Genomic DNA, 26,006 nt, shown 5'->3' with positions numbered 1-26,006 from the left:
CCTCTCTGTGTAGGAATCCTGTTCTCCAGGTCACTTCCCTCTTCTCCATGGGGCAGACAAAGGTGGTTCCAGGGCTGGGCTCGGTGTGAGGTGGGGAACAAGTGGGGCATTGGAAGGAGGTGTCCGTCTGCGAGATGAGTGGTGGGAGAAGGGCAGAAAGGCTGCGATGGAGAGAGCGAAGAGTAGCAAGGGAAAGCAACACCTGGAAGAGGGAAGCAGAATCTCTGTACTTATTTAAGGATCTTGAAAGATACTCTCATAGATGAAAGGAAAACATGGCTACGTGAAAGAAAGGACAAAGGCAGAAACAACTTATTTTTCAACTCAGAAAATGTAGCACTAAATGAAGCAATAAAATACATTGCTGGTGCACCAAGTCTCACCCACAACTATCATCTCCTACGTTTCTCCCCAGTGATCCTCCTTTCTTGGCTCCTACCCCTTGTTTTTCCATGCAGCTTCCAAGTCTTTTTGATGCTCCTGGACGAGGTTGCAATAATTGGAGGAGGCTTTGGTCAAACCCACTAGAAGTCCACGTAAATTTTATCCCTGTAGCTACAGCCAAGGCTGGTTTCACCAGTCTCCTGGTCTTTCAAATAGGAGTTCAGGACAAGGTTTCTGGAGACCTTGTGGGAGATTCTGATCTTGAGCTATTTGCAGAGCAGAAAAGCAAAGCCTATCTCTTAGGGTATTCATGGATACTTTACGGCTCGGGGACGTTTCCTCTCTAGTTGTCTTTTCCTAAATAACGATAGCACTTTTTCTCTTTTCTTACGCATAGTAAGGCTGTAGAAAAGTCATTTAGGCCTCCCTTCTTGATGAAAGAACTCTCTGTGTGTGAGTCACAAATGGGTCAGCTCCCTAGCCCAGTTCACAGCACACTCCCTGCCCTTTCAGAGACAAAATTCTCACTACCCCCTTCACGTAAGAATTTTCTTTACACGTGGAGAGATTGCCACATGGTGGCAATTTACCTCCACTTTACAATTGTCTGTACAAACACCTAGCCCGGCCTAGCTTCGTTTCCAAACGTCTGTTTTCTTTCAGCCCATCCTGTGCTCTTAGGAAATGCTGGCACCTCAATGTGAAGATGTTTCTGTTGGGGGTGTTTGTCCCTTTTCTCTCTTCCCTCCCTCCCCCCAACACTTGGGGTGCCATTACTTTTCCCTACCTCCTTCCAGTCTTCCCTCTGAAAGAGAATACAGGGACAGGTTTGGATTTTATATAATCCTTGGAGAGTTTCTTAAAAAACAAATTAAGGTTCTCTCTTTTCCTTATAGGCGTGAGTGGGATGACCATGGGGCCAGGCAGGGAGAATCAAGGTGGGATGGGAGCAGAGGGTTGAGACACCGCAAGTCCGTGCTCAGGTGAGCTTCCTATGACCCTCTCCTCAAGCGGGCACGGGAAACAAAACGAGGAGCCATAACCCAGTCCCTGCCATAATACTGCTGAAACCAAATCATCTCTGTGAGAAGTTTGCATGCTTGCTTTAAAAATAGGGCAGCAAACAGCTCTCTGGAACAGAACCCTAGAATGCTTTGGGTTGGAAGGGACCTTTAGAGGTCAGCTAGCCCAACCACCCTCCAGTAAGCAGGGACATCTTCAACCACACATACTAATCGTACTGTGAAGATGCTGACCATGATCCCATCGCCAGTGGTGCTCTGAAACGGGTCCAAAGCAGGGCACAATCTCCCACTCTCCTTCACAGGCAGCTGCGCAGGGTCCAGCGCCTCTCCAAAGAGCAAGCACCCTTCCGAGGACGCTGCGTGCGGGTCGAACCGCGGCAGCGAGGGAAAGGGTCTCACTCCGCTGCAGGAGCAACGAAGCACAGCAGAAAAGCCAAGATGCCCCTGGAGTCATTCCAGAGGCTTGCGGGCTGAGGCATTTTTACAACATCACAGAAACAGGAGATCTTATTTTTCAAGAGCCCTGACGGTAGGTTAGTGCCTTTTGTGTTTTCTGTGTGCATTCTTTTCAAAACAAACCTGTTATGAAGTGCTGAAGCCAATCTCTTACTGAAATTTATCGGTGCCAACCTACCACTTTTTGTTGGCGTGGATGTTTAAAGCCGTATTTTCCTCCGTATCGAATTTCAGGCTTAGATCGCTGGAGCAGATTTCGAGGTGTGAGCATTTGTCAAGCAATGTTTAGGATCAAGCATAATTTTTCGCCATTTAACCATCATCACAATCACACACTCAGCAGACTGAATAAAATTCCATTGTATAGAATTGTCCTCGGTTGTGAATTCTATTTTTTAATGGCAGATTTACTCCTCTGGCAGAGAACATTCAATATGTAGCTGCATTTCTACTACAGATACAGTCTTCTGCTAGCCAGCAGATAAGCGTTTATCAGCAGCCACGCTTCTGTAGCACTCTTCTGGGCTCCTGCCAAGCTCTGCCTTCGTTCCTTTCATGAACAGATCAATGTGCAAACATCTGAAACCCCGAAATAACAGCTACTCCAATGCATGCTCAAAAAAAAACACCCAGAACCAAAGCGATTTCAAAACTGTTAATGTACCGAACGCAAATCGACAAAACCGAGGAAAGGGGGAAAAGGGGTAGCAGACGGCTGCCGTTTCCAAAGCCGCCCTGTCCCACAGACCGTACCCATCAGCTTTTCCTCCGAGCCACGGTGGAAGCCTGCCCTCCCCGCAGCTGCCTTGTCTGCAGGGCTGCTGAGGGCATCCCCCCGCTGCTAATTGAGCACCAGGCGTTTCAGAATGTTCGGGGTTGGAAGGGACCTCTGTGGGTCACCCAGTCCAACCCCCCTGCCGAAGCAGGGTCACCCAGAGCAGGCTGCACAGGACCGCGTCCAGGTGGGTCTTGAATATCTCCAGAGAAGGAGACTCCACAACCTCCCTGGGCAGCCTGTTCCAGGGCTCCATCACCCTCAGAGGGAAGAAGTTCTTCCTCCTGTTCAGCTGGAACTTCCTCTGCTTCAGTTTGTGCCCATTGCCCCTCGTCCTGTCGCTGGGCACCACTGGAAAGAATCTGGCCCCATCCTCCTGACACCCACCCTGCAGATATTTGTAAGTATAACGACTCTCCACCTTACACTGCCGCACCAGCCGCTGGCGTTAGCCCCGGTGCATTTTGTCTTCTCTGCGCTTGCGAACTCTCTCTCTGTCCTTCTTTTTGCGGTGGAATAAGCACCTGCAGAGACATGATCCCTTTTTTCTCTGTCACCCTTCAAACCGCAGGATGTGTGCTCGGAGGGATGCCCGTTAGCGGGAGCAACGCTGGAATGCCGGAATGGAAAAGCTCCCCATGGCGAAGCAGCAGTGGTGAAAGAAAAAAACCGAAGAAAGTGAACTGACCTCAGTGTACAGCTATTGAAGGAAAAAAAATGAGAGAAAAAAAAAAAGAGGGAAAACTAATTGGAAAGGGGTTAATGTGTGAGAGCAACATAAAATATAAAAAGCGCAAGAAAAGAAATGGGAAAACAAAAACAAGGAACAACAAACAGAAGGGGAAGGCATAAGCAATAAAACAAGAGAGGCAAAAAGATGCATCAAATCTCTGTCCTTACCGAGGGGTTGTACTGCAACGTGCCTTATCTTTTATTATATGAATTTATAAATAAACTTCATTAGCTTTTTCCTCTCGGGGGGTATAAAACATGCTAATAAGTTCTTACAGAGGGTAAATAGTTTAAGGGGATGATACTAACGATACTGAAATATGAAAATAAAGATCAAAGCCATGACTCCAGCAGAGGGTTTCTAGGTTATCCACGTACCGTTACAGCTCTAACAGATTAAAGACTCATTTGAACATAAAAAGAGGAAAAATCATAGGGATCATCGCCATTATAAAGCTGGCTTGATTACAACACATAGTAAAGGCCCGATTCTATCAGGCTCGGAGCGAACAGCGCTTTATGCATAGCTCCATTAAAATTAGTGGGATCGACTGGGTGCGATCTGTTCCCCAGCAAGAGGAAGGGTGTCCAAGGTCCGTCTGCTCAGGCTCAGCGGCATTTTTCAACGCTTAGCTCAGTTTCTGTTCTGGTTGACTGTTCACCTCCATCACCACTAACACAGAGATAAATATTTGTCATAAGCAGGAAAATCGATGCTCTGCAACCTAAACCCATCAGAGCGTGTAGTATCGTACTAGTAGGTGGTAGTTCCACCACCAGTCTCTGGTGCCACGGAGATGAAGGTTTCTGCATTCAAACTCTACAATTCCTTAGAAATAAGAGCTGTTCTGGGATCAGCAGGACAGGGGGCACCGGTCCACGCAGCTCTCCCTTCTCCCAAAGCCATAGCTGTCCTGAGAATGAATGTTTCAGACAAACTTCTAAAGCAGGTGGAAAAAGATCATAGAATGACAGAATGGTTTTGGGTTGGAAGGGACCTTATAGATCACCTCATTCCACCCCCCCTGCCATGGGCAGGGACACCTTCCACCAGCCCAGGGTGCTCAAAGCCCCGTCCAACCTGGCCTTGAACACTGCCAAGGAGGAGGCAGGCACAGCTTCTGTGGGCAACCTGGGCCAGGGCCTCACAACCTCCATAGTGAAGAATTTCTTCCTTACATCCAGTCCAAATCTCCCCTCTTTCAGCTTGAAGCTGTTACCCCTTGTCCTGTCACTCCATGCCCTTGTAAAAAGTCCCTCTCTGGCTTTCTTGTAGGAAATAATCCTGAGTAAAGTACAAGAGAAGCTTACTTACAAGAGAAGTAAAGTACAAGAGAAGTTTAAAGTATAGAGAAGACCAGATCACTTAGTTTCAAAAGTCATCTGTTATGGAAATATGCTCTGAGGCCAAATCAGGTTGGTGGAGAGAAGGAAAGCTCAGTGTGAAAGAGAGCAGTTGTACTTCAGAGATGGTTTCTTTCTTGCCATTCCCCTCTGTAGCCAAGCGTAAACAATGCTAGGATTTTACGTAAACTCTCAAGTAATGGTCAAAATAGAAATGCAAAATTCAGTGTATTAGAACTCTGGGACTTGTGAGCCCCAGCTGAAAAGCTGCTGTAAAGGGGAGCTGGTTAGGTTTGGTGTTCACACCTTTGCATTTCCACCACTTCATGACCAATACATCCAGTTTTGCTTGGATGTTTCAATCCTGATGCTACCACTACACGCGTTACGATCACTGGCACCTTACACACGACAGGTAAAGAAAGCAAAAGTCCAGCAAAAAAGCTGCTGTGCCGTCCTAATTACCTGTAGGATTATGGCTTCCAAGATAGACGTGAAATTGGTGACTTGGATCGACCTACAGAACTGCAAGGAATCTTCAGCACGCATCCCCTCCCGCTGCTGACAGACGGCGGAGCAGAGAACAGATCCTACGAAGACAGCAGCGTTTCACCCACAGCTTGCCCTCGCGATGCAGTAGCATAAGGTAGCTGTAAAATCAGCGGTGCTTCAGAACGCTTCTCGCACGGCTCAGCTTTCTGGCTGGAGGTTGCCCAAATGTGCAGTCACCTTATGAACTCTCAATCTCGGCACAGAGGTCACATAGCAGAAAAAGACACCCGGCCATCAGGCAGGCAGGTTTAGGTGGGTCAGGGCTGTTTCTTTTACATGCCAGAGGACAAACCTGCCCCTTTCCACCTTGAACTGGGGAACTGGCACAAACTGAAGCAGAGGAAGTTCCGTCTGAACATGAGGAAGAACTTCTTCCCTCTGAGGGTGACGGAGCCCTGGAACAGGCTGCCCAGGGAGGTTGTGGAGTCTCCTTCTCTGGAGATATTGAAGACCCGCCTGGACAAGATCCTGTGCAGCCTGCTGTAGGTGACCCTGCTTTGGCAGGGGGGTTGGACTAGATGACCCACAGAGGTCCCTTCCAACCCCTACCATTCTGTGATTCTGTGATTCTGTAACTGCAAAGCTTTAAACCCCTTGGGACTTCCCCCCCCCCCCCCCCCCCAGTTTGTGATGAGGCAAGATGCAAGCAGGGGAATTGCAGGGAGGAAAGACTGAAGAAACCTGGAAGCTTGAAGATATTCCTACTCTCTGTTCCCATTCCTGCTTTTCTACATCCCAGTCTCGGCACAGAGGTCACATAGCAAAAAAAGACACCCGGCCATCAGGCAGGCGGGTTTAGGTGGGTCAGGGCTGTTTCTTTGACGTGCCAGAGGACAAACCTGTCCCTTTGCACCTTGAACTGGGGAACTGCAAAGCTTTAAACCCCTTGGGACTTTTTTTTTTCCCCCCCTCAGCTTGTGATGAGGCACGATGCAAGAAGGGGAACTGCAGAGAGGAAAGACTGAATAAAAAAAGGAATCTTGAATATATTCCTACTCTCTGTTCCCATTCCTGCTTTTCTACGCATCAACACTTTTAGTAATCCAGCAAAAGTAAAACCTGAAGCTAGAAAATCCCTTCCTGCCCGGCACCACGACATGCTCGCCGTGTGTTAAGAGACGTCGCGATCAGAGGCGATGCGTTCAATACGTTCCTGCTTTTCTCTTTTTGGGTTTGACACCGGTCAGTTCTGCATTTTCTTTAAATAACTGGTCCAAAACGACCAGCTCGCGTTTTAAAACAAAACAAAAAAAAAATTAGGAACTGCTTGTGGAACTGGCATTAAGCCAGAAGCAGCTTTTAAATGAGATAGATGAATAGAAAAAAAAATTTATAAAAAAAGTGGTTAAATGGCTCATGTGTAGTCTCTTCCCCATGAAAACAGAGCCTTGTCACATCGAGAGGAGAGGACGGGAGGGGAGGGGAGGGGAGGGGAGGGGAGGGGAGGGGAGGGGAGGGGAGGGGAGGGGAGGGGAGGGGAGGGGAGGGGAGGGGAGGGGAGAGGAGAGGAGAGGAGAGGAGAGGAGAGGAGAGGAGAGGAGAGGAGAGGAGAGGAGAGGAGAGGAGAGGAGAGGAGAGGAGAGGAGAGGAGAGGAGAGGAGAGGAGAGGAGAGCTGCTGGGGGCCCCACCAACGCCTTTATTTAAACACATCGAGCCAGCGCTGCGCACAGACCCTTTAAAAACGATGTTTTCGCCCTCCCCAGCCGTCAGCACTTATTCGCTGGGAAGGGCTCCTCCCTCCCTCCATCCCTCCCTCCATCCCTCCATCCCCTCCCCGCGTATCGCTACTCCATGCCGGCCAGCCTTACGGGAGCCTCTCCATCCCCGGCCCCGCAGAGCTGGCTGTGCCCGGGGTGGGGGGGGGGGTCTGACCCTCCCTCCCGCTCCCCCCGCACAAAGCCCCGCCGCGGCCATGGAAGAGGAGCTGAAGTGCCCGGTGTGCGGCTCGCTCTACCGGGAGCCCATCATCCTGCCCTGCTCGCACAACGTCTGCCTGCCCTGCGCCCGCACCATCGCCCTGCGGACCCCGGAGAGCGACCGGCGCCTCCCGCCGCTGCTCCCCCCGCCGGACCCGGACCCCGCGGCGGCGGCGGCGGCGGGGGGGGGCGGAGGGGACCACGCCGATAAGCTGAGCCTGCCCGGCGACACCGACAGCGGCTACGGCTCCTACGCCCCCAGCCTGAAGTCCCCTACCGGGGTGCGGGTGCTGCCGCTGGGGCCGGTCCCCCCCGCCCCCGGGCCCGCCGCCTCCTCCCTCACCTGCCCGCAGTGCCACCGCAGCGCTTCCCTCGACCACCGCGGCCTCCGCGGCTTCCAGCGCAACCGGCTGCTGGAGGCCATCGTGCAGCGCTACCAGCGCGGTTCCTCCTCCTCCTCCTCCTCCTCTTCCTCGTCTTCCTCGCAGTGCCAGCTGTGCGACCGCAGCCCCCCGGCGCCGGCCGCCGTGCTGTGCCAGCAGTGCCGGGCGCTGTACTGCGCGGCCTGCCAGCTGCGCTGCCACCCGGCCCGCGGGCCCTTCGCCACGCACCGCCTGGCCCCGCCGCCCGCCTGCCCGCGCGGCGATGGCGGGAAGGCGGCCGCGTGCGCCGAGCACGAGGCCGAGAGCTACAGCGCCTACTGCGCCAGCTGCCGCGCGCCCGTCTGCCGCCGGTGCCTGGAGGAGGGCGGCCACGGCCAGCACGACGTCAGGGCCCTGGGCGCGGCGTGGAAGCAGCACAAGGTGAGTGGCGGCGGCTCGACGCCGTCGCCCGCCCGCGTGGCGGTGAGGGAGAGCGGCCCGGACCCGCGCGGGCGGGTTGAGGAGGGTCACGGGGGCGTCGCCTCGCGGAACGGTAGGGGTTGGAAGGGACCTCTGTGGGTCGTCTCGAAGAGGTCTCCCACCCAGTTGCCAAAGGGGCCAGGAGGAACGGCTGGAGGGACCACCATGGCACAAGGATGAGTAGGGGATGGTGGGATGGACGGGGTCTGGTGGGTGTCAGGAGGACGGGGCCAGACTCTTTCCAGTGGTGCCCAGCGACAGGACAAGGGGCAACGGGCACAAACTGAAGCAGAGGAAGTTCCAGCTGAACATGAGGAAGAACTTCTTCACTCTGAGGGTGACGGAGCCCTGGCCCAGGCTGCCCAGGGAGGCTGTGGAGTCTCCTTCTCTGGAGATATTCAAGATCCACCTGGCCACGGTCCTGTGCAGCCTGCTCTGGGTGACCCTGCTTCAGCAGGGGGTTGGACTGGGTGACCCACAGAGGTCCCTCCCAACCCTGACCATTCTGTGATTCTGTGACAAGTAAAGCTTTTTCTGATTCACGTGGTGTCGCGGTCTGATTCACGCTGCCCTGCAAGCGCTGCTCCTCAGCCCTCCCTGGACCCGCCGCGGGAAGGCTTCAGAGCCAGCCGCTGTGCAGCAGAGGCCATTGGCCAAGTTCTGGTGGAGCTGCTGGGTCCCTTGGCCACACTCTCCCTGTTAAAAATAAGACTTTGCAACCATTTGAATAAAGAGCAGCGACCTTAGAAGTTGGAAAAGTCTATGAAGGTAGCTCATTCTTGCAAGGAGCAGCAGACCCTGGAAAAATGATTGGTTAAAACATGACCGTACAGAGGGGACTTTCATACCTGAGTGCTGAGAGCAGTCCTCTGGAGCTTCCCGCTGTACAGGGGGGAAAGGACTTCCTCTACGACTGTGCAAAAAGCCCTTGCCCAGCTCTCCTGGGTGCAGGATTCCCTTCTTCTCACGCGCTGCTGCAGTCAGCAGGAAAGGAAGCACAGGGAGATGCTTTCAGACGCTGCAGGAGAGGACAAAATCCACACTGCTCTCTCCTCATCCGTGGAGTGGTTGAGCGCAAGCTAGGCTAAGACATTTGACAAGGTGAAAAAAGCCCCGCTTTCGATTTTAAGATTAAAATGAGATTGCCCTTGGGATGGTCTGCGTAGGTTGTCCACCTGAGAGAGACAAACTTCTTCAGTACGTTGTTTCAGTTTGAATGCTCTCTGCCAAGGGGTCAGCCATCTCCTCCCTAACGTGGTGGCCATGTGGAGGAGAGGTTCTCCAGGCCCAGAAGGAGCAGGTTACAATTCACAGCTGCCTCTGCTTATGCCAATGGCAGAATCCACTTCTGAGCAGCACTATTTTAAGGAGCAGGGGCTGAATTCGCTGTGCAAGTGTGGCTGATGTTTTGGAGTGTGAGAGACTGGCCCGTGCTGTATTGTGGTCTACCTGGAGTTAAAACTGTTCCATGCCTTTTTTGAACAGTGTGATAAACTCTGGTGTAAGCAAAGTGCACAGTCAGTCATCTCCTTTCTTTCCTACTGTCAAACATTGCCAAAAGAAAGAACAATACCCTGGTGGTTTGTGGTTTTACTGCAATTTTTTTCTGGGAGTAAGGTATCACAGGGTGTGATTTCACTCTTGATTTACAGGCTCAATCAACGTGAAAATTCTAGCGAAAGAAAAAAAATACTCCAAGTTAACTTATTTGGGGACTCTCAAATTGTGCTCCTGTGAATACTGTTTTTCCCAGAACAATGTGCTTGACAGAAAATAAATATAATAGAACCGTACAGCCAGACAGCCTCAATCATCGGCTCACGTTCACTCAGATAAATTGTTTTGGAGTTAGATACTTCTGCTTAGAAATAGTTCTCAGGTACAGCAATTTCTACAAATTTATTACACAGAATCACAGAATGGTCAGGGCTGGAAGGGACCTCTGTGGGTCACCCAGTCCAACCCCCCTGCCGAAGCAGGGTCACCCAGAGCAGGCTGCACAGGACCACGTCCAGGCGGGTCTGGAATATCTCCAGAGAAGGAGACTCCACAGCCTCCCTGGGCAGCCTGGGCCAGGGCTCCGTCACTTTGGCCAAACTATAAATTACTTACATCGAGTGGTATGCCAAGCGTAATTTAAGCTGCACGTGTTGTCTCCCGATGCTCTGGGCGTAGCTGGTAGAGGCAGCTGGAAGGGCTTGTCCGTAGGTGACCGTAGCCCAGTAGATGTGACAGACTGAGGTTGTTCAACGCCAGCTCAGAAGCACCTGCTTATCTCCTTCGAAGGCCTTCTCCACCTAAGCGGGGTCGCCAGGGCCATTTCCCCACCTCTCGCGCTTCATTCCACCACAGCAGACTTCAAACGTTTTTTCTCCTGACTGTGGAACTGCTTTTGCAGGGGCCCTGCCCACCTTCAGCTTCACGATCCATTCCCGTTCCGCTTCTGTATCAGCCTTTTGGTCAAACTGTTTGACTGCTCCCACGTCCGGGCCTTGTATAGGGATTTAATGGCAAATTACAGAGCAGATGAACTTGTCCATACGGTGCTTCAGACCGTGCGATGAAAAGGGCGTTTGTCCTCAGCTGTACTGCTGGCACGAAAGCTGTGCGAGACTGGTTGGCCCCCGTTCATGGTGCTGGTTTCCCCTTTACTCTGCTGCATGCAACTTCTCCTGCAGAGGGAGTAAAAACGGTGTAAAATTACAACAGGGCCGCAGCATGAACTGTGCACCTGGACCAGCAGTTTAAGGTTATTTAGTAAAACTGTAAGTTTACTGCCAAAGTCAAGTCCTTTTAGGTTTTCACAGCAAGAACAGTGACACCGCTCAGATTCGAGTTGGTAGACCTTTTGTCCTGTCGATACGAGGAATGATGGTGGACACATTTCAACTCTGCCCATTCTGAATGTTTAAATATATACGGAAATGCTGAAAAAAAGCCACAGCTGGATGGGTCTGTGAAGGGCAGGCAGGCGGTGGAAGGTGAGTGTTGGAGTCCAAACGCCTGCTTTTATCTGCTGGCCGAAAGAGCTGTGTTGCCCCAAAAAAAGAGGGCTGTTTCAGAATTCAGCACCAGGGTGAGCTTATCTAATCGATAATTAATCTGCTGCTAAAGAGAGATAGAGGAAAAACAAGTTAAATGAGCATGAACTGTTCGGTTGAAAAAGGATGTCGGCATTATCTGGTTCGTTTTCTAAAATCAAAGCAAGCATCGGTCTTCCATGCCCATCTGGGTTTAATTACTCACCCTCATTATCTCTCTGTTCCTGCGTTTGATGGAAGTAGCAGCTCAGTATCCATCCCTGACATCCACATTTCTGGTTGCCAGACCAGTCATTCAAGTAAAGACAACGCCAGGTAGAATACCTTTTGCCCGGAGTCATTACTCGTCGCAGCCAGCGGAGCTGGTGACATTTCAGTTTGGCTTCCGGAAAATATTTCTGCAGCAGGAAAGATTGCTCGGAGTGTACAGGGCATTCTTTTATGACTTGGTTGGTTTACTGGGAGCTTAGTCCTGCAGCTCGATTTGATTTTAATGGGAAGTGCATGACTAAATTCCACTGCTTTGTAAGGCGTCTTTTACAGATGCTGCAAAAACAAGGCTGTTGTCTCTAAGCGGGTTTCAGAAGTGGGGGTCCGGTCTTCTCCTTGGTTTCACGTTGCAGCTGCGTTGATGCCGCCGCAGGTTTTAGTGAACAGGGCAATTGGCTGACGAGCCCTTTGAACAACGACGTCGCTGAGTTTCGGTTGCGGCTCTTTGCGACGGGAGCGTGCCGGCAGCCGGGAGTGGCTGTGCCGATTGCCGCCGTGCGTGCGCTGGTTACAGTTTGTCTGCAGGGATTCGGTTTTCTGTGGCTGCTGTGATGCCCACGTGTAGCTTTTGGCTCTTCTTATCTGGTGAAATCCACTTTGAGGTGATTTGAGAGCTAGGGCAGATGTTGGAAAAGTGAAAGTTTTATTTGTATTGAAACCAGCTGTTGGTTTTGATTTGGAAGAAAGGAGCCCTTGCGTCCCTGGGACAATTTGGTGGGGCCAGTCAATGGCAAAGCATACCACGCTTTTGCCACCGATGTCTTTCTCGCTTGGTCATACGCCGCTTCCACCTTGTCGTAGGTCAGCTTGACAAACCAGAGGCTCAAACGTGTCTTGTGGCTGGAGCCCAAAGTGCAATCAAAAAAGGTGGGCTTTGGCCATCACTGCCAGCCCGTGGAAGCTGATCTGAAGTCCCAGTTGGTCGATCTGGTAGAAAATAGGGATCCTTTCAAAGACTTGGAGTTTGCTTCTGCGACCTCAAGCACTGTTCATGTCAAACATCATCACTTTAAATTTTTGTGCAGTGACAGGAGTTTGTGTAAGAGGATATTAAATATTCAAATACTAAGAAGTAATGTGTCTTCCCGCTACATATGTTACAAATGAGTTGTAGTAAAGCACGTTTTAATTTCAAATTTAGCACTAATGTAACACCTACAGCCGGGCTAAAGGGGAAAGTTTATGTGAGGCAGAAGGAAACCACAGTAGGCTTGCTCTGTGATTCAGCCCCAGCTCCTGGTCAGGGTTTGCGCCCGCTTCCGAGAGTATTCCGGTGCCTCTGCCTGTGTGAGGCTGCCTGCCTCGGAGCGGGGCTGGGGAGGGACCGGAGGGAGCTGCCAGGCTCTGCTCTCCGCTCTCCTGCGCGAGTGAGCGGGCACAGCGCGGGGAGGAGTAGGAGACATGCGGGCAGGAGGTACGCTCGGAGCTTCGGCAGTCCGAAGAGGTGAGCTGTGCCCTTTTCAGGGGTGGAGTAAATTACATCCCTCCAGCAGCAAGAGGGAAACAGGGAATGAGTGCTGCCTTACTGAATTTCCATTAGGTTTCCTCTTAGAGGCTCACAGCCTTCACAGAATCACAGAATCACAGAATGTTTGGGGTTGGAAGGGACCTCTGTGGGTCATCCAGTCCAACCCCCTGCCAAAGCAGGGTCACCCAGAGCAGGCTGCACAGGACCTTGTCCAGGTGGGTCTTGAATATCTCCAGAGACGGAGACTCCACAACCTCCCTGGGCAGTCTGGTCCAGTTCTCTGTCACCCTCAGAGGGAAGAAGTTCTTCCTCATGTTCAGACAGAACTTCCTCTGCTTCAGTTTGTGCCCATTGCCCCTTGTCCTGTCGCTGGGCACCACTGGAAAGAGTTTGGCCCCTGACACCCACCCTGAAGATATTTATAAGCATTTATTAGGTCCCCTCTCAGCCTTCTCTTCTCCAGGCTGAACAAGCCCAGCTCCCTCAGCCTCTCCTCATAGGAGAGATGCTCCAGTCCCCTCATTCTCTTAGCCCTCCATGCCTTCCTACGTACAAGGCTCTGTCTCAAGGCACGCTCTAGTCCTAAGGAAACAGGAGACAGCAACCTTTGGAAATCCCGACGTTAGCAGAGATACTTCACCGTCCATTTCCTGATGTCAGCTGTCATATCCGTTTGGTGAGGCTAATTAGCGGGCTGTTGGCAATCTGGTGGTTGCCAAGTCCACCTGAGGGGTGGATTGACGAAGAGAGTGTCTAACCTGCAGGACACTCAGGGTGGGACCTCTCCGGTCGCTCGGCATTGTGTCTGCACGGAGAAGTAATGCTGGATCCAGGCTCGCCACGGGCTGGCAAGCAGAGCAATGCGGTTTCTGTAATCCCAGCCGGGCTTCCAGTGGAGCTGCACAGGGGCTGCTCCGGTCAGCCCATGGTGGTTCTGCGTCTCCTTCCCATCCTGGAAGTCCATGGAGAAGCCTCTGGTTTGGTTTAGAGATCTCAGGTGCCAGCTGAGGAAAGGGGAGGTTAGGTCTTCGGGGTGGACCTACAAAAGACATATTCCATGTGTCTCACCAGTCAGAAGTTAGAGGAAGGATTTTTTCCAACTTTTCCAGAAATATTCACTCTTTTGTTGCGTTGGAGCATGGGAAACTGGAGCCCTGAGTCTGAAAATGCAGATTTGTCTTTGAAGTCCTGGTGTATCTCAGGTTTGGTAGGAGCTACCACATTTATAAAGAATTCAGGCTTTGATGCAAAAAATAGTGCCATTTTGGAAAGCACTTGGGGATTTTTCAGCATGACAGATGCTGCTGTGGAAGTGTAAGACTCTTATTTCCTTATATACGTGGGTTGTTGTCTGGTAAAAAGGTATTTTGACTTACAAAGTTACTGCAGGAAAGTGGGATGTGCAGACACAATACTTGACTGCCCCCACATGCATATTTCACCTTTATTAAATCTTATTACAATTAAAATCTTCACCGGTCTTTTCTAGCACAACCACTCTGTGCGTGTAAGAATACATGCAACAGCAAGTCAGCCTTTTAGCACATGATTAATCATCAAAACCAAGGATTAGTAAGAAACACATTTGCATTTTATCTCTGATTTTTCCCTTTTTTTCCCCTCTTTTTTTCCCTCGCAGGCACAGCTGTCCCAGGCTTTAAACGGTGTTTCGGATAAAGCAAAGGAAGCTAAAGAATTTCTGGTTCAGCTGAAAAATTTATTGCAGCAGATCCAGGTAACTGTAGAATATTGGCTGTTTTCATAATACAGTAATCAATAGAACTGAGTGAATAATTTATTTGATGGCTTTGTCTCCTGTGCTGTTCTTGTCTTTCCTGGAATCGTCTAACCTTTCTTGAACGGATTTGCTAGGCAGAATTATTCATCAAATAATGCCGGCAAGCCCCGCTTAGCTTCTGGATTGTTCGCTGTTTGTTGCAAGAAGCTGATACTCAATATTGGCCGTCCAAGCTGTGTTAATTAGGGTTTGATTGAACCCATCGGTCATGCTTCTGGGCTCCTTCCTGGCTGGAGCTGCTTGAATTGGGCATTTCATTTAGGAGAAGTTCTTATTTTAGCAGATTCACAATTTACTACTTGTTTTTCATCTGACATTTTCTAAAAATGTACTCGTTTCTGGACAAAATCCAGTCCACCTGTTTATTAGAGTATTTGCAGGAAGTCAAAAAAAGAGAAGAAGCAAGTGCTGCTAAATCAGTGTAGTCATTTATTGAAGCAGAAGATATTTTCTTGTCTATAATTGCCCAGCTTTAATAGCCAGGAAAGGGCTCGTGGTGAGTGCAGTAATTGAGGGCACAAACCCCAAACTTAACAAGTTCCGTTTTCAACCAAATTTAGACTCGTCAGTTCTGGAGATCAGATGGTCCTCAAGGTCCTTCTCACCCTGGAGAGCGTGGCTGGGAACGTGCCACCATAGTTTGAGCTTCCCCCGCGCCCGGGAGGGGACGCTTGTCATCTGCAGCAGCGGTGCTCTGTGGCAGTGGGTTTTCTGTGGCCGCTCTGCGGCGTGCCCATCTTTCGTCAGCGAGCAGGTCCTGTTCCTTTTATGAACAGAAAGCCACAGCAGAAGTTCAAAAATCTGTGTTTGGTTTAGAGTTTAATTGTTAAAATTCCACTTAACTCTCCAGGCAATGGATTGGTACCCCAAGTGCTGCCCAAGCTCTCCGGTTGCCACAGGGCAGTGTCGCTACCCACCCTCACAGTCTTCTGTGGCCGTGTGGGGAAGCGAGCAACCCCAGACTGGGAAACTGGTTAAAAAAACCCCACATCTAACTGAAAGAAACCAGTGCAAAGCCACCGACTGGCACCTGTCACGTGCTGTGTTTCAGACACGGTCTGAGGTTTCTCTCAGCTGACTTTACCTAATTAAAAAGTTATGTAACTCATCTAACCTAGTCATTTAGGCTTCTTTCATCATCCAAGGAGAAGGACAGGCTCCTCTAGAGAGCAGATCTTCCCGTAGGTCTGAACAGCTATTTTAGGATGAGATAACTCGTCCAAAAGAGTTGTCTATCACCAGTCTTTTCTTGAGTCACCTAGCTCCATTAAAAATGTATTTTTCCCTTTTGAAACCCTAAAGGTGGCCTATTACGACTGTTTATGACTGCTGTAAAATCCTTTAATGTGTTTCAATAAAATCACTGCCAAATTGCCCTGCGTAAGGGCGCCGCTACAATTAGATCAAAAGACCAAGCCGTTTCTTTGACACTGCTGATGGCTTGAAATGCTAGAGGAGAGCTCAGAGGAGCAAACCGTCGCCGGCGGTCACCCTCTAACACGTGGGCATGTCTGGGCGCAAGGCTGAATCCGACCCTCGCGTGTCGAGCCCGTCTCCGGCATGAGTCTGAGAGAGGACATCAAATTTCAGCAGGATGAATCAGCTGCAGACATATTTCTAAGTAAAACAAGGCTAGGGCAAAGCTCTTAGATGACCACCCACACGCTTTAACCCTTCATGAGCTCCCCGGTGTGGTTTTCTCCCGTGGCAAATTGCACTTTTCCCAGGTGATGCTCGGGCAACGTTTGATGATAGCACATGCCAGGGACTACTCCTGGGAGGCAGCTTTGGTACAGGGGACTACTCCTGGTAGGCAGCTTTGCTACAGCCACGCTGCTCGAGGGGAAAGGGTTTAGATATGTCACGGGCTGATCTGCGCCTTGTGGCATCGGGACCAAAAAAGCAGTTCTTGGACTGTTCTTTGAGGGGGGAATAGATGTAGCCTTTGTGCGTGGATTTATACCCCGAACCCTGTATCTCAGAGGACATTATTTCTAGTAGAAGTCTTATGATGGTTGCCACACACACACAGCCATTTACCCCTCAGCAAAAATGTCTTGAAAATGTGTGTTTACACAAAGGACCGAGCAATGTGTACGTTCTATTATCCCGTTTCAATGCAGAGCAGACCAGCCAGCCATCTGCACTCTGTATCTCTGCTTTGAGTTTGCCAGAGCTGCCAGGAGCTGTGCTTTTATCTTGCCTGGGGCAGTTTGCAAATTCATAAGCTACTTTTCTTTTCCCTGCTTTGCAGAGCTCGTTTCCCCCCTCTTTTTTCCTTCCCTTCTCCTTTCTGAGGTCACTTTTAAATCTCTTGGTCTCTTCTTTCCAGAAACTGCCTGTTCCTCATTGCTCCTGTTGCTTCCTTGCTCCTCCTTGTTGCTCTCGTTATCTGATTTTCACGTTTTCCCATCTGCTGTAACAATTTCATCCTTTCTCACTTGAAAGAGGCGTATTGCCAAACGCCCCGTTTGATGGGTGAGCAGAAAACGAGGAGAGAAGCGACGGGCTGCGGCCACCGGCTGATCCAGGCTCTGTGAGCACTTCAGGAGTAGCCGGATGGGAGCAGGCTGAAGAGGGAGCTGGGTGTGATATAAGCCAAGGAGGGAGAGATGCAAACAGGAGGAGCCCAAGACCGACCTGTAGCCAGTAGCTGAGCCGTCTGGTGTCTCTCCCCGCACCCACCTCGCTGGCAGGTCTAGGGCTGCGGCGGGGGGCCTCCCGGGGAAGGGTGGCCCTGCATCCCTCAGCGGCAGAGAGGGATGTGTGGATCGCAGGCGGGGAAGGGAATACAGCGCTGAAAATTTCACCCTCAAAAGGATGAAGACAAGGCAATGAACGGAAAAGAAGAGAAAAGCATGACCAAAGGAGCTAAGAGATAGTAATGAGTTAGGAGAGTGTGATGGCTTTCCATAGAGCTGCTGCTCCTTCAGCACGTTTAGTATCTTCTCGCATTTAACGCTGCTGCTTTTTTTCTGATTTGGGTATTTGGGAGGAAACCTGCTAGGATAACTGAACACGTCCTGGAAAGAGGAGCTTGAACACTTTCTCCTCCTTCCAGTCTCGCGAGCAGAGGGAGCAAGGGTGAGCCTCCCTTCGAATGGGTGCTACAGCATCGGTTCCACGGCCAGAGAGCCAGCCCCGGGAGCAGGGCGGCTCCGGAGCCTGTAGTACCTCCTGCTCGGCTTTCTGCGGCTGCGGTGGGACGCTGTGGTGGCACGGTTTGTTCCCCGGCGATAGGACAGGGGTTTATGGCACCCAGGCCCTGCACAAGGCTCAGTCGGAGAGGTGTTTTACACCTCAGATGCTGGTCTCTGCCTAGCAGACACTTTTACCACAATGGGAATAAAAAATTGCTGTTTATTTATTTTTTAAAGCTAATCTAATACATATCTCCACTGCCAAGCTATTTTTAAAAAAGCGCTTGAAGCAATACACAAAATCTCAGGGCTTTGTACCTGATTAATTTCCTTGGGATAAGCCTGCAGACCAGTTGCTGGTCAATAACTCTCTTCTAATTGTCATGGTATAGAGCCAGTGATTTCAAAATTGTTACAGTGGGTTAATTAAAAGAGGGGGGGCAGAATTGCCTGATGTATTTCTATGCACTGTGTATGTTAGGTTTAGATTTTATGTTATGTTGTACTACATCTGTTGTCCGGAAAGTGCCAGTAAATCAGGGTTTTAAATAAGCCCATTTGGTGGCATAGCATCTTACTGCTTCGTTTTATAGCGTGCAGCAATTACTGCTACAGCTATAATGAAATCAGAAAGGCAACAGACATTCCAAAGTCTTGAAAGGAAATCTTTTCTGAACAGAACCCCAGGTAAGGATGAACAACAGTTTAAGGTGTAAAATAAGGTTTTTTTTGATGAGTATGACTCTCGCCTTCTTCTAGGAGAACGGGTTGGATTATGAAGCCTGTCTTGTCGCTCAGTGCGATGCCTTGGTCGATGCGCTAACGCGACAAAAGGCAAAACTGCTCACCAAGGTGACCAAAGAACGTGAGCACAAGCTGAAGGTGAGCACAACTCTCGTCAGCCGAGCACGGCTGTCGATACCTGGCGTTACGGTGTGTTTTGTTGAGTCCCCAGCCCTTTACACCATGGAAATTCCTAGTGGCCAAATCCTGAAGTCCTGCAGCGGGTTCCAGTTCAGCAGTTTGGCGGAGCTGTGCTTATATGCTTCAAGTGGGGCTTGTATTTCAGCAGGTGGTTGGCTCAGGCCATCAGTCTTTATTTATCCCATGGTTTCGGGCTGTCTTTTGAGAGGTGCTTGTCAGTGAAACCTGTGTGCGGTTTGGAGCCTGGGACCTTCCAAACGCAAGAAACCCCTTCTGTCCAAGTAAGATTTTTTGATTTTTGGTGTCTCTTGAAACCTTTGAAATTCAGGCAAGCCACCTCCAGAGATCCATGTGCTCACTGAAAAGATATTAAAGTAATGCAGTAAAGGGGGGTGGGAGAAGAAAGCTGTAGATGGTTCAGTACTTAAAGGGAGCCTATAGGAAAGATGGGGACAATCTTTTTAGTAGAGACAGCAGTGACAGGACGAGGGGTAACGGTTTTAAACGAAAACAAGGTAGGTTTACAGAATCACAGAATCACAGAATAGTAGGGGTTGGAAGGGACCTCTGTGGGTCATCTAGTCCAACCCCCCCGCCGAAGCAGGGTCACCTACAGCAGGCTGCACAGGACCTTGTCCAGGCGGGTCTTGAATATCTCCAGAGAAGGAGACTCCACAACCTCCCTGGGCAGCCTGGGCCAGTGCTCCGTCACCCTCAGAGAGAAGAAGTTCCTCCTCATGTTCAGACGGAACTTCCTGTGCCTCAGTTTGTGCCCATTACCCCTTGTCCTGTCGCTGGGCACCACTGAAAAGAGCTTGGCCCCATCCTCCTGACACCCACCCTGCAGATATTTGTAGGCATTTATAAGGTCCCCTCGCAGCCTTCTCTTCTTCAGGCTGAACAAGCCCAGTTCCCTCAACCTCTCCTCGTAGTGGAGATGTTCCAGTCCCCTCACCATCCTTGTAGCCCTCCGCTGGACTCTCTCCAGTAGCTCTTCATCCTTCTTGAACTGGGGAGCCCAGAACTGGACACAGTACTCCAGATGAGGCCTCACCAGGGTAGTGTAGAGGGGAAGGAGAACCTCCCTTGTCCTGCTGGCCACACTCTTCTTGATGCACCCCAGGATCCCATTGGCCTTCTTGGCAGCCAGGGCACACTGCTGGCTCATAGTTAACCTGTCGTCCACCAGGACACCCAGGTCCCTCTCCGCAGAGCTGCTCTCCAGCGGGTCCACCCCAAGCCTGTACTGGTGCATGAGGTTGTTCCTCCCCAGGTGCAGGACCCTGCACTTGCCCTTGTTGAACCTCATCAGGTTCCTCTCTGCCCAGCTCTCCAGCCTATCCAGGTCACGCTGAATGGCAGCACAGCCTTCTGGTGTATCTACCACACCTCCCAGTTTGGTGTCGTCAGCAAACTTGCTGAGGGTACATTCTAACTCTTCATCCAGGTCGTTGATGAAGAAGTTAAACAAGACTGGGCCCAGTACTGACCCCTGAGGGACACCACTTGTCACCAGCCTCCAACTAGACTCAGCGCCGCTGATGACAACCCTCTGAGTTCTGCCATTCAGCCAGTTCTCTATCCACTTCACCGACCACTCATCCAGCCCACACTTCCTCAGCTTCCCCAGGAGGATATCATGGGAGACTGTGTCGAAAGCCTTGCTGAAGTCAAGGTAGATAACATCCACAGCTCTCCCTTCGTCTACCCAGCCAGTTAGGCTAGATATAAGGAAGAAATTCTTTACAATGAGGGTGGTGAAACACTGGAACAGGTTGCCCAGAGAGGTAGTGGAGGCCCCATCCTTGGAAACATTCAAGACCAGGTTGGACAGGGCTCTGAGCAGCCTGATCTAGTTAGTGGTGTCCCTGCTCGCTGCGGGGGGGGGGTGTGGACTAGATGACCTCTAGGGGTCCCTTCCGACCCAAAACTTTCTGTGATTCTGTGATTCTATGAATGAAGTGGTGGTCAAGAAATGTTTAAATAGACACATTTCTTCAAATGGTGAACTGCAGATGTGATTTTGAGGTATTACAGTGCCCGTGACATTAAAAGTATCTAAACCAGAAGGAAAAACAGAAGTGAAAAATTGAACATGACAAATAACGAATAAAATCCATGTTCATGATCAGCGTTTAAGCCCCCCTGTACTTAACGAGGACCAACACTTAGGACGTGCTACTGGCAGGACAGCTGGTCCTGTGGTTATTCCTGTTAGGCTGTTGCACCTCAGGAGCTGTGCTCTCGGACGCAGCGCTGTTAGGCCTGGTCTGCAGCCGTGTGGCAGCAGAATCAAGTCCAAAATCTGGAGAAATGAAATGCAGTTTTTTGTTTCTTAATCCTAGCAATGCGTTTTTAAGCAGAGCAGGATCAATGGTGAATTGTGAAGAGAATGAGAGAGTATAATCTGCAAGAAAGCACTCATGCAGTTTTCCTCTACAACACTTGCTTTTTAAGTCAAAGATTTTTTAAAAGCTCAGATTTTAATGGAAGTGTGGTTGTAAATGTGAATACTGCAAATGCAGAAATGTGTTCTGTGCTTTTTCTGCCCCAAGCATGCCTGATCTTTGAGCAATTAATCTGCTCTGAAAATTGAGATTGCCTGTGCACAACATTTTGCCAAGCTAATTATCGGTATTTACAACACAGAGCAAGTGAGTGTAGCTGATGGAGTATGGCAATGGCCATATGGCAGCTAAATTAAGCATAGCTTTAACACACTCTTCCACTCGTTGTCTCTTCTGAAATAATCTTATACACTTCACTCTACGCTGAGGCAGTCATCAGAACTGTACTGATGCTTGTTTTCCAGGTTGTTTGGGACCAGATAAATCACTGTACGCTGAAGCTACGCCAGTCAACGGGGCTGATGGAGTACTGCCTAGAAGTCATCAAAGAAAATGATCCCTCTGGGTTTTTACAGGTATTTTCCTTTCCAACGTTCTGGGGGACAAAACGGAAAGAATTGAAAGCGAAATCTGAAAATGGACTGCTTTGCTAATGAACCTCTTCCACCTCCGAGGCGGGTCCACCCTGACTCCTGTGAGTACTGCCTAGAAGCTCAGGCAGCCTGGTGATCGCAGGAGCGTCCCAGCGAAGGGATGCCTTCCAACAGCAGCACGTTCCCCAAGGTGGGGGATTAGTGGGCACATCACCTCCCTGATTCCTGGCGTTTTTCCTCTTGCCAGCCCTTCATTCTGGGCTGAAAGAGAGATGCTGTGCGGCTAATGGTAACTTTCTATTTTATTCTCACTTGAGAAACCCAACAGAGGGCCTCACAGAGCTCTCCTGTCCTTTGGAAAGCTCTGTGACTCAGCAGAGTAGTATTTCTCCCCTTTGCTATGCTCTTTCCTATGTGAAAGAGTCCTTTCAACATCTCCCCTGTGAGGAAAGCCAGCCTTAAGGGCTTGTGTGTAGCTTTGCTCTGCTGGTGTGGTTGCACCTCAGAGGGCTACAAGACCTGTCTCGCAGCTGGAGGGTCCAGGTACCCCCTCTTTGCAAAACAGGGCCTGGCCAAAAATTGCCTTGATTTGCAGGGTTTTGTTTCTTAGGTGCAAGCAGTGAGAGTGTCTGTTGATGAGATAAAACATAGGAGTTTTATTATCCAATTAATTCTTTTGCCTGGTTAATTCTGTTATTTTGATTAATGATTTTATTTTGCCCCGTTAGTTTTGTTGCCTTATTAATTGCCTAAGAAGAAAGGCACATCAGACACAGTGATCTGCGCGCGGCTGTCGGCTGAACAGGGCACGCTGCGCACGTGAACGCGCGAGTGTCGGGGGGCTGTCACAGCATCCCGAAAAAACAGGAGGAGAATTAGCCAGCTTAAACCCATTAGCAGTCCAGATTGATTGCTACTGTCACGTCTGGTCGCAAGCAAGAGCGGGGAATGTGTGGTGTATATTAATCTCAAGACCACGCAGCTTTTGGCAGGCTGTCGGTTGGGTACTGCTGGACAAATGAAACCTTCAGCTTACTTCTCCCGTAACCTTTGTGGCTGCGTTCTTTGAAGTCACCTTTTATAAAAGAGTACTTTTGCTTTTACCTTTTCCTGGTTTATTTAATGATGCTTTCAAGGCAACCAGCAAACACTGAGGCACAGCATCCCTTAGACCAACTGCTCCTGCAGGCAGGATATTGAAACACCGCCGAGGGATCCAGCATCCCAATAAGCGACCCCAAGGCTGTAGGAAGGCTGCAAGATGCTCCTCCACTTACTGCCCAGACCGATTAGGAGCTGTTGATGCAGGGGCTCAGACAGAACTGTCTTCCAGTAACAGTAATGAGGAAAGGTATTGGAACTCCTGAAATAAGGAAAAACTCTCTCTGACCTGTCCAGAAGAAAATTCTGCTCCCTGTGACTTAGAGGAAGCTCAGTGGGAGGAACTCGAGATATCCAAAAGGCAGCTTTGCTGAACTCGAGGAGGGCAGTTGAGTTCACTGTTTTCCGCAGAGCCAGGATTGCACTTCCAGAAGAGTCTGCTGCGATCATCTTAGTCTGACCTTTGGCCTAATTGTCTGTGGGCTGAGCTAGAGCAAAGCTTTAAAAGTGAAATTCAGTTTGGGTGTAATGACAGAAAATCCATCATATTCTTCGAAAATCTATCGGACAACTTGTCACCCTCACTGCTGGAAATATACACCTTTCTTCCCATGTGATTTTCTTATTCCTTTCGTGATTCATCCACTGAATCACCTCTGCTGAACGGAAGGACCCTCTAACATTTAAGCCTCTCTCTGTGCAACTGCTTTTTAAACAGGAGAGCAAAGCTAGGCTGTGCAGCTCAGAGAGTGCAGAAGTGTACGTGGCGTTCCGAGGCTTGATACGTAACATAATCCTAAAAGCCTTTATAAAGGGCACAAACTGAGGCACAGGAAGTTCCGTCTGAACATGAGGAAGAACTTCTTCCCTCTGAGGGTGACGGAGCCCTGGAACAGGCTGCCCAGGGAGGTTGTGGAGTCTCTTTCTCTGGAGATATTCAAGACCCGCCTGGACAAGAACCTGTGCAGCCTGCTGTAGGTGACCCTGCTTCGGCAGGGGGGTTGGACTAGATGACCCACAGAGGTCCCTTCCAACCCCTACTATTCTGTGATATTCTGTGATATTCTGTGATATGATTTTTATTTTCCTTCCCTAAGATGAGATTTGTTTTGAAAAGGCGAGACGAAAGGGTGCAACGTCAGTGGCGCTGGCCCCAAACCGACCGGGTCCCGTCCCAGCTGTCGTGCTGCCGTGTGCCTGCTTTCGCTGTGCTGCATCTCACGGGCGTTCTGTCGCTGTTCACGTCTGCATCTGCCGTTTCATTTTGAGCCCGAATACTCTCTTTCAGATTTCCGATGCTTTGATCAAGCGTGTGCAGGTATCTCAGGAGCAGTGGGTCAAAGGAGCCTTGGAGCCAAAAGTGTCTGCGGAGTTTGACTTGACTCTGGATAGCGAACCTCTGCTGCAGTCGATCCACCAGCTGGATTTTATTCAGATGAAATGTAGGGGTGAGCTTTTGCGTTTTGCTTTTTTTTGTTTTTCTGTTTTTCGTGCATGTGTTGAAGCAGTGCTGGGAAGAAGGGGGGCAGCGGGGTGAGAAGAGGAGTGGCTTGAAATCTCTGGGTGGTCTTAAAAAGTTTTCAAGCAATTCAGGTTACTGGGTGTTTCCTGGAAGGATGTGCTCACCTCGCATGCCATGGCTTGTAACAGCTCGGACAGAGATACCGGGTGCAGTTAAAGATCTGAAAAGATAAATTCTTCAGAGTAAGGATATCTGTCAACTTTGAAGATTAAAAAAAGACGTTAACTGCATGAAACTTTATGCCATTTTACAGCACTCCTAGATTTAACACGGTTAATTCAAAATGCCAGTTACCCCTATCTTGTCAGGAACAACGGAAGTAGTAAATAAATGTTCCCCGCCCCCCACACATATGCTTGAATAGGGAAGGAATCCCTTTGATTTATGTCCAGATCATGCTGCAAACACTGCCCAGCTTAAAGAAGAAAGTGCCCTGGTTGCCAAGAAGGCCAATGGGATCCTGGGGTGCATTAAGAGGAGTGTGGCCAGCAGGTCAAGGGAGGTTCTCCTCCCCCTCTACTCTGCCCTGGTGAGGCCCCATCTGGAGTGCTGTGTCCAGTTCTGGGCTCTCCCAGTTCAAGAAAGATGAGGAGCTACTGGAGAGAGTCCAGCAGAGGGCTACGAGGATGATGAGGGTACTGGAGCATCTCTCCTACGAGGAAAGGCTGAGGGAGCTGGGCTTGTTCCGCCTGGAGAAGAGAAGGCTGAGAGGAGACCTTAGAAATGCCTGTAAATATCTGCAGGGTGGGTGTCAGGAGGACGGGGCCAGACTCTTTACAGTGGTGCCCAGCGACAGGACAAGGGGCAACGGGCACAAACTGAAGCAGAGGAAGTTCCAGCTGAAGATGAGGAAGAACTTCTTCCCTCTGAGGGTGATGGAGCCCTGGACCAGGCTGCCCGGGGAGGTTGTGGAGTCTCCTTCTCTGGAGATATTCAAACCCCGCCTGGAAGCGGTCCTGTGCAGCCTGCTCTGGGTGACCCTGCTTCGGCAGGGGGTTGGACTGGGTGATCCACAGAGGTCCCTTCCAACCCCTGCCGTGCTGGGATTCTGTGAAAAAAAAAACAAAAAAGGGAGGTGGAGATTCCCAAGGGCAAGGTAGTTCAATGGCTGTACCCTTCCCTGACTCCAGGTGTATGAATGGTCCCGAGGGACACAAAAAAGAGAGACGAGGTTCAGAAAAGTATTTAAAAGCAAAAGCTGATGAACAGTCGGTGCCATTGGCAAAAAAACCCAAAACCCTTAACAATCGTGTGCTTGTGACGCACTTGGTTTATATGGAGCAGGATGAGCACTGCTTCGGAACTGGAAGATCCGTAGACCGGCTAGATTTGAAGGCCATTGTGGTCCCTGGGAAGGATGCCGTTAGCTTCCCTCAGTGGTAGTTCAAGCCTTGGTTCTCTTTGTGGGTGACAGGCTAGAGGCTGCCAGCAGTCAGTGAATGAGTTAAGAACCATCATGTTGTGATGCCGGATGTGCTGCTTTTGGACTCCAAGCAAGCATAAAGATTTCTGTTACTTTATCTGTCCTCTCTGGGCCTAATTCTGAACCTAAGAGACCCAAGATGGAGGATAACTTGGCAGATAAACATGAGGAGAAACAGTGGATAAACAGCTGAAGGCCGAAGTCTGCTCACCAAGAACAGCTTGTGTCTTGGCATAAACGAGTTGTGTTCCAGTCCCTCAGAAACCACCAGTGAAATGCTCCTTTGAAATGTTAACAGCCAGGAAAGTGGAGTCAAGAGAGAAAGAGTAACCCTGACAAAACTTCTCCAAA

The 26,006-nt window shown here is 50.1% G+C and overlaps 1 protein-coding gene across 3 annotated transcripts in view; it reads left to right on the top strand.

Annotated features, from left to right (window-relative positions):
- The first annotated feature begins 7,074 nt into the window (after window positions 1-7,074).
- The window catches only part of TRIM67 (tripartite motif containing 67), a 44,685-nt gene continuing 25,753 nt past the window's right edge, over window positions 7,075-26,006 (top strand). The window contains exons 1-5 of one of the 3 annotated variants that reach the window (XM_075412050.1): window positions 7,075-7,988; window positions 14,446-14,541; window positions 18,504-18,626; window positions 21,481-21,591; window positions 23,999-24,152. In XM_075412050.1, coding sequence (XP_075268165.1) covers window positions 7,182-7,988; window positions 14,446-14,541; window positions 18,504-18,626; window positions 21,481-21,591; window positions 23,999-24,152 — 1,291 coding nt within the window. In that variant the 5' untranslated portion in view covers window positions 7,075-7,181. Of the gene's footprint in view, window positions 7,989-14,445; window positions 14,542-18,503; window positions 18,627-21,480; window positions 21,592-23,998; window positions 24,159-26,006 lie in introns of all 3 variants that reach the window. The other 2 variants (XM_075412049.1, XM_075412048.1) reach the window with 2 other exon arrangements.

The sequence above is a fragment of the Opisthocomus hoazin genome, chromosome 2, assembly GCF_030867145.1.
Source record: "Opisthocomus hoazin isolate bOpiHoa1 chromosome 2, bOpiHoa1.hap1, whole genome shotgun sequence".
NCBI classification, from domain to species: Eukaryota; Metazoa; Chordata; class Aves; order Opisthocomiformes; family Opisthocomidae; genus Opisthocomus; species Opisthocomus hoazin.
Note: the sequence above shows the minus strand (reverse complement) of the source record. Positions and strands in the feature narration are given on the sequence as shown.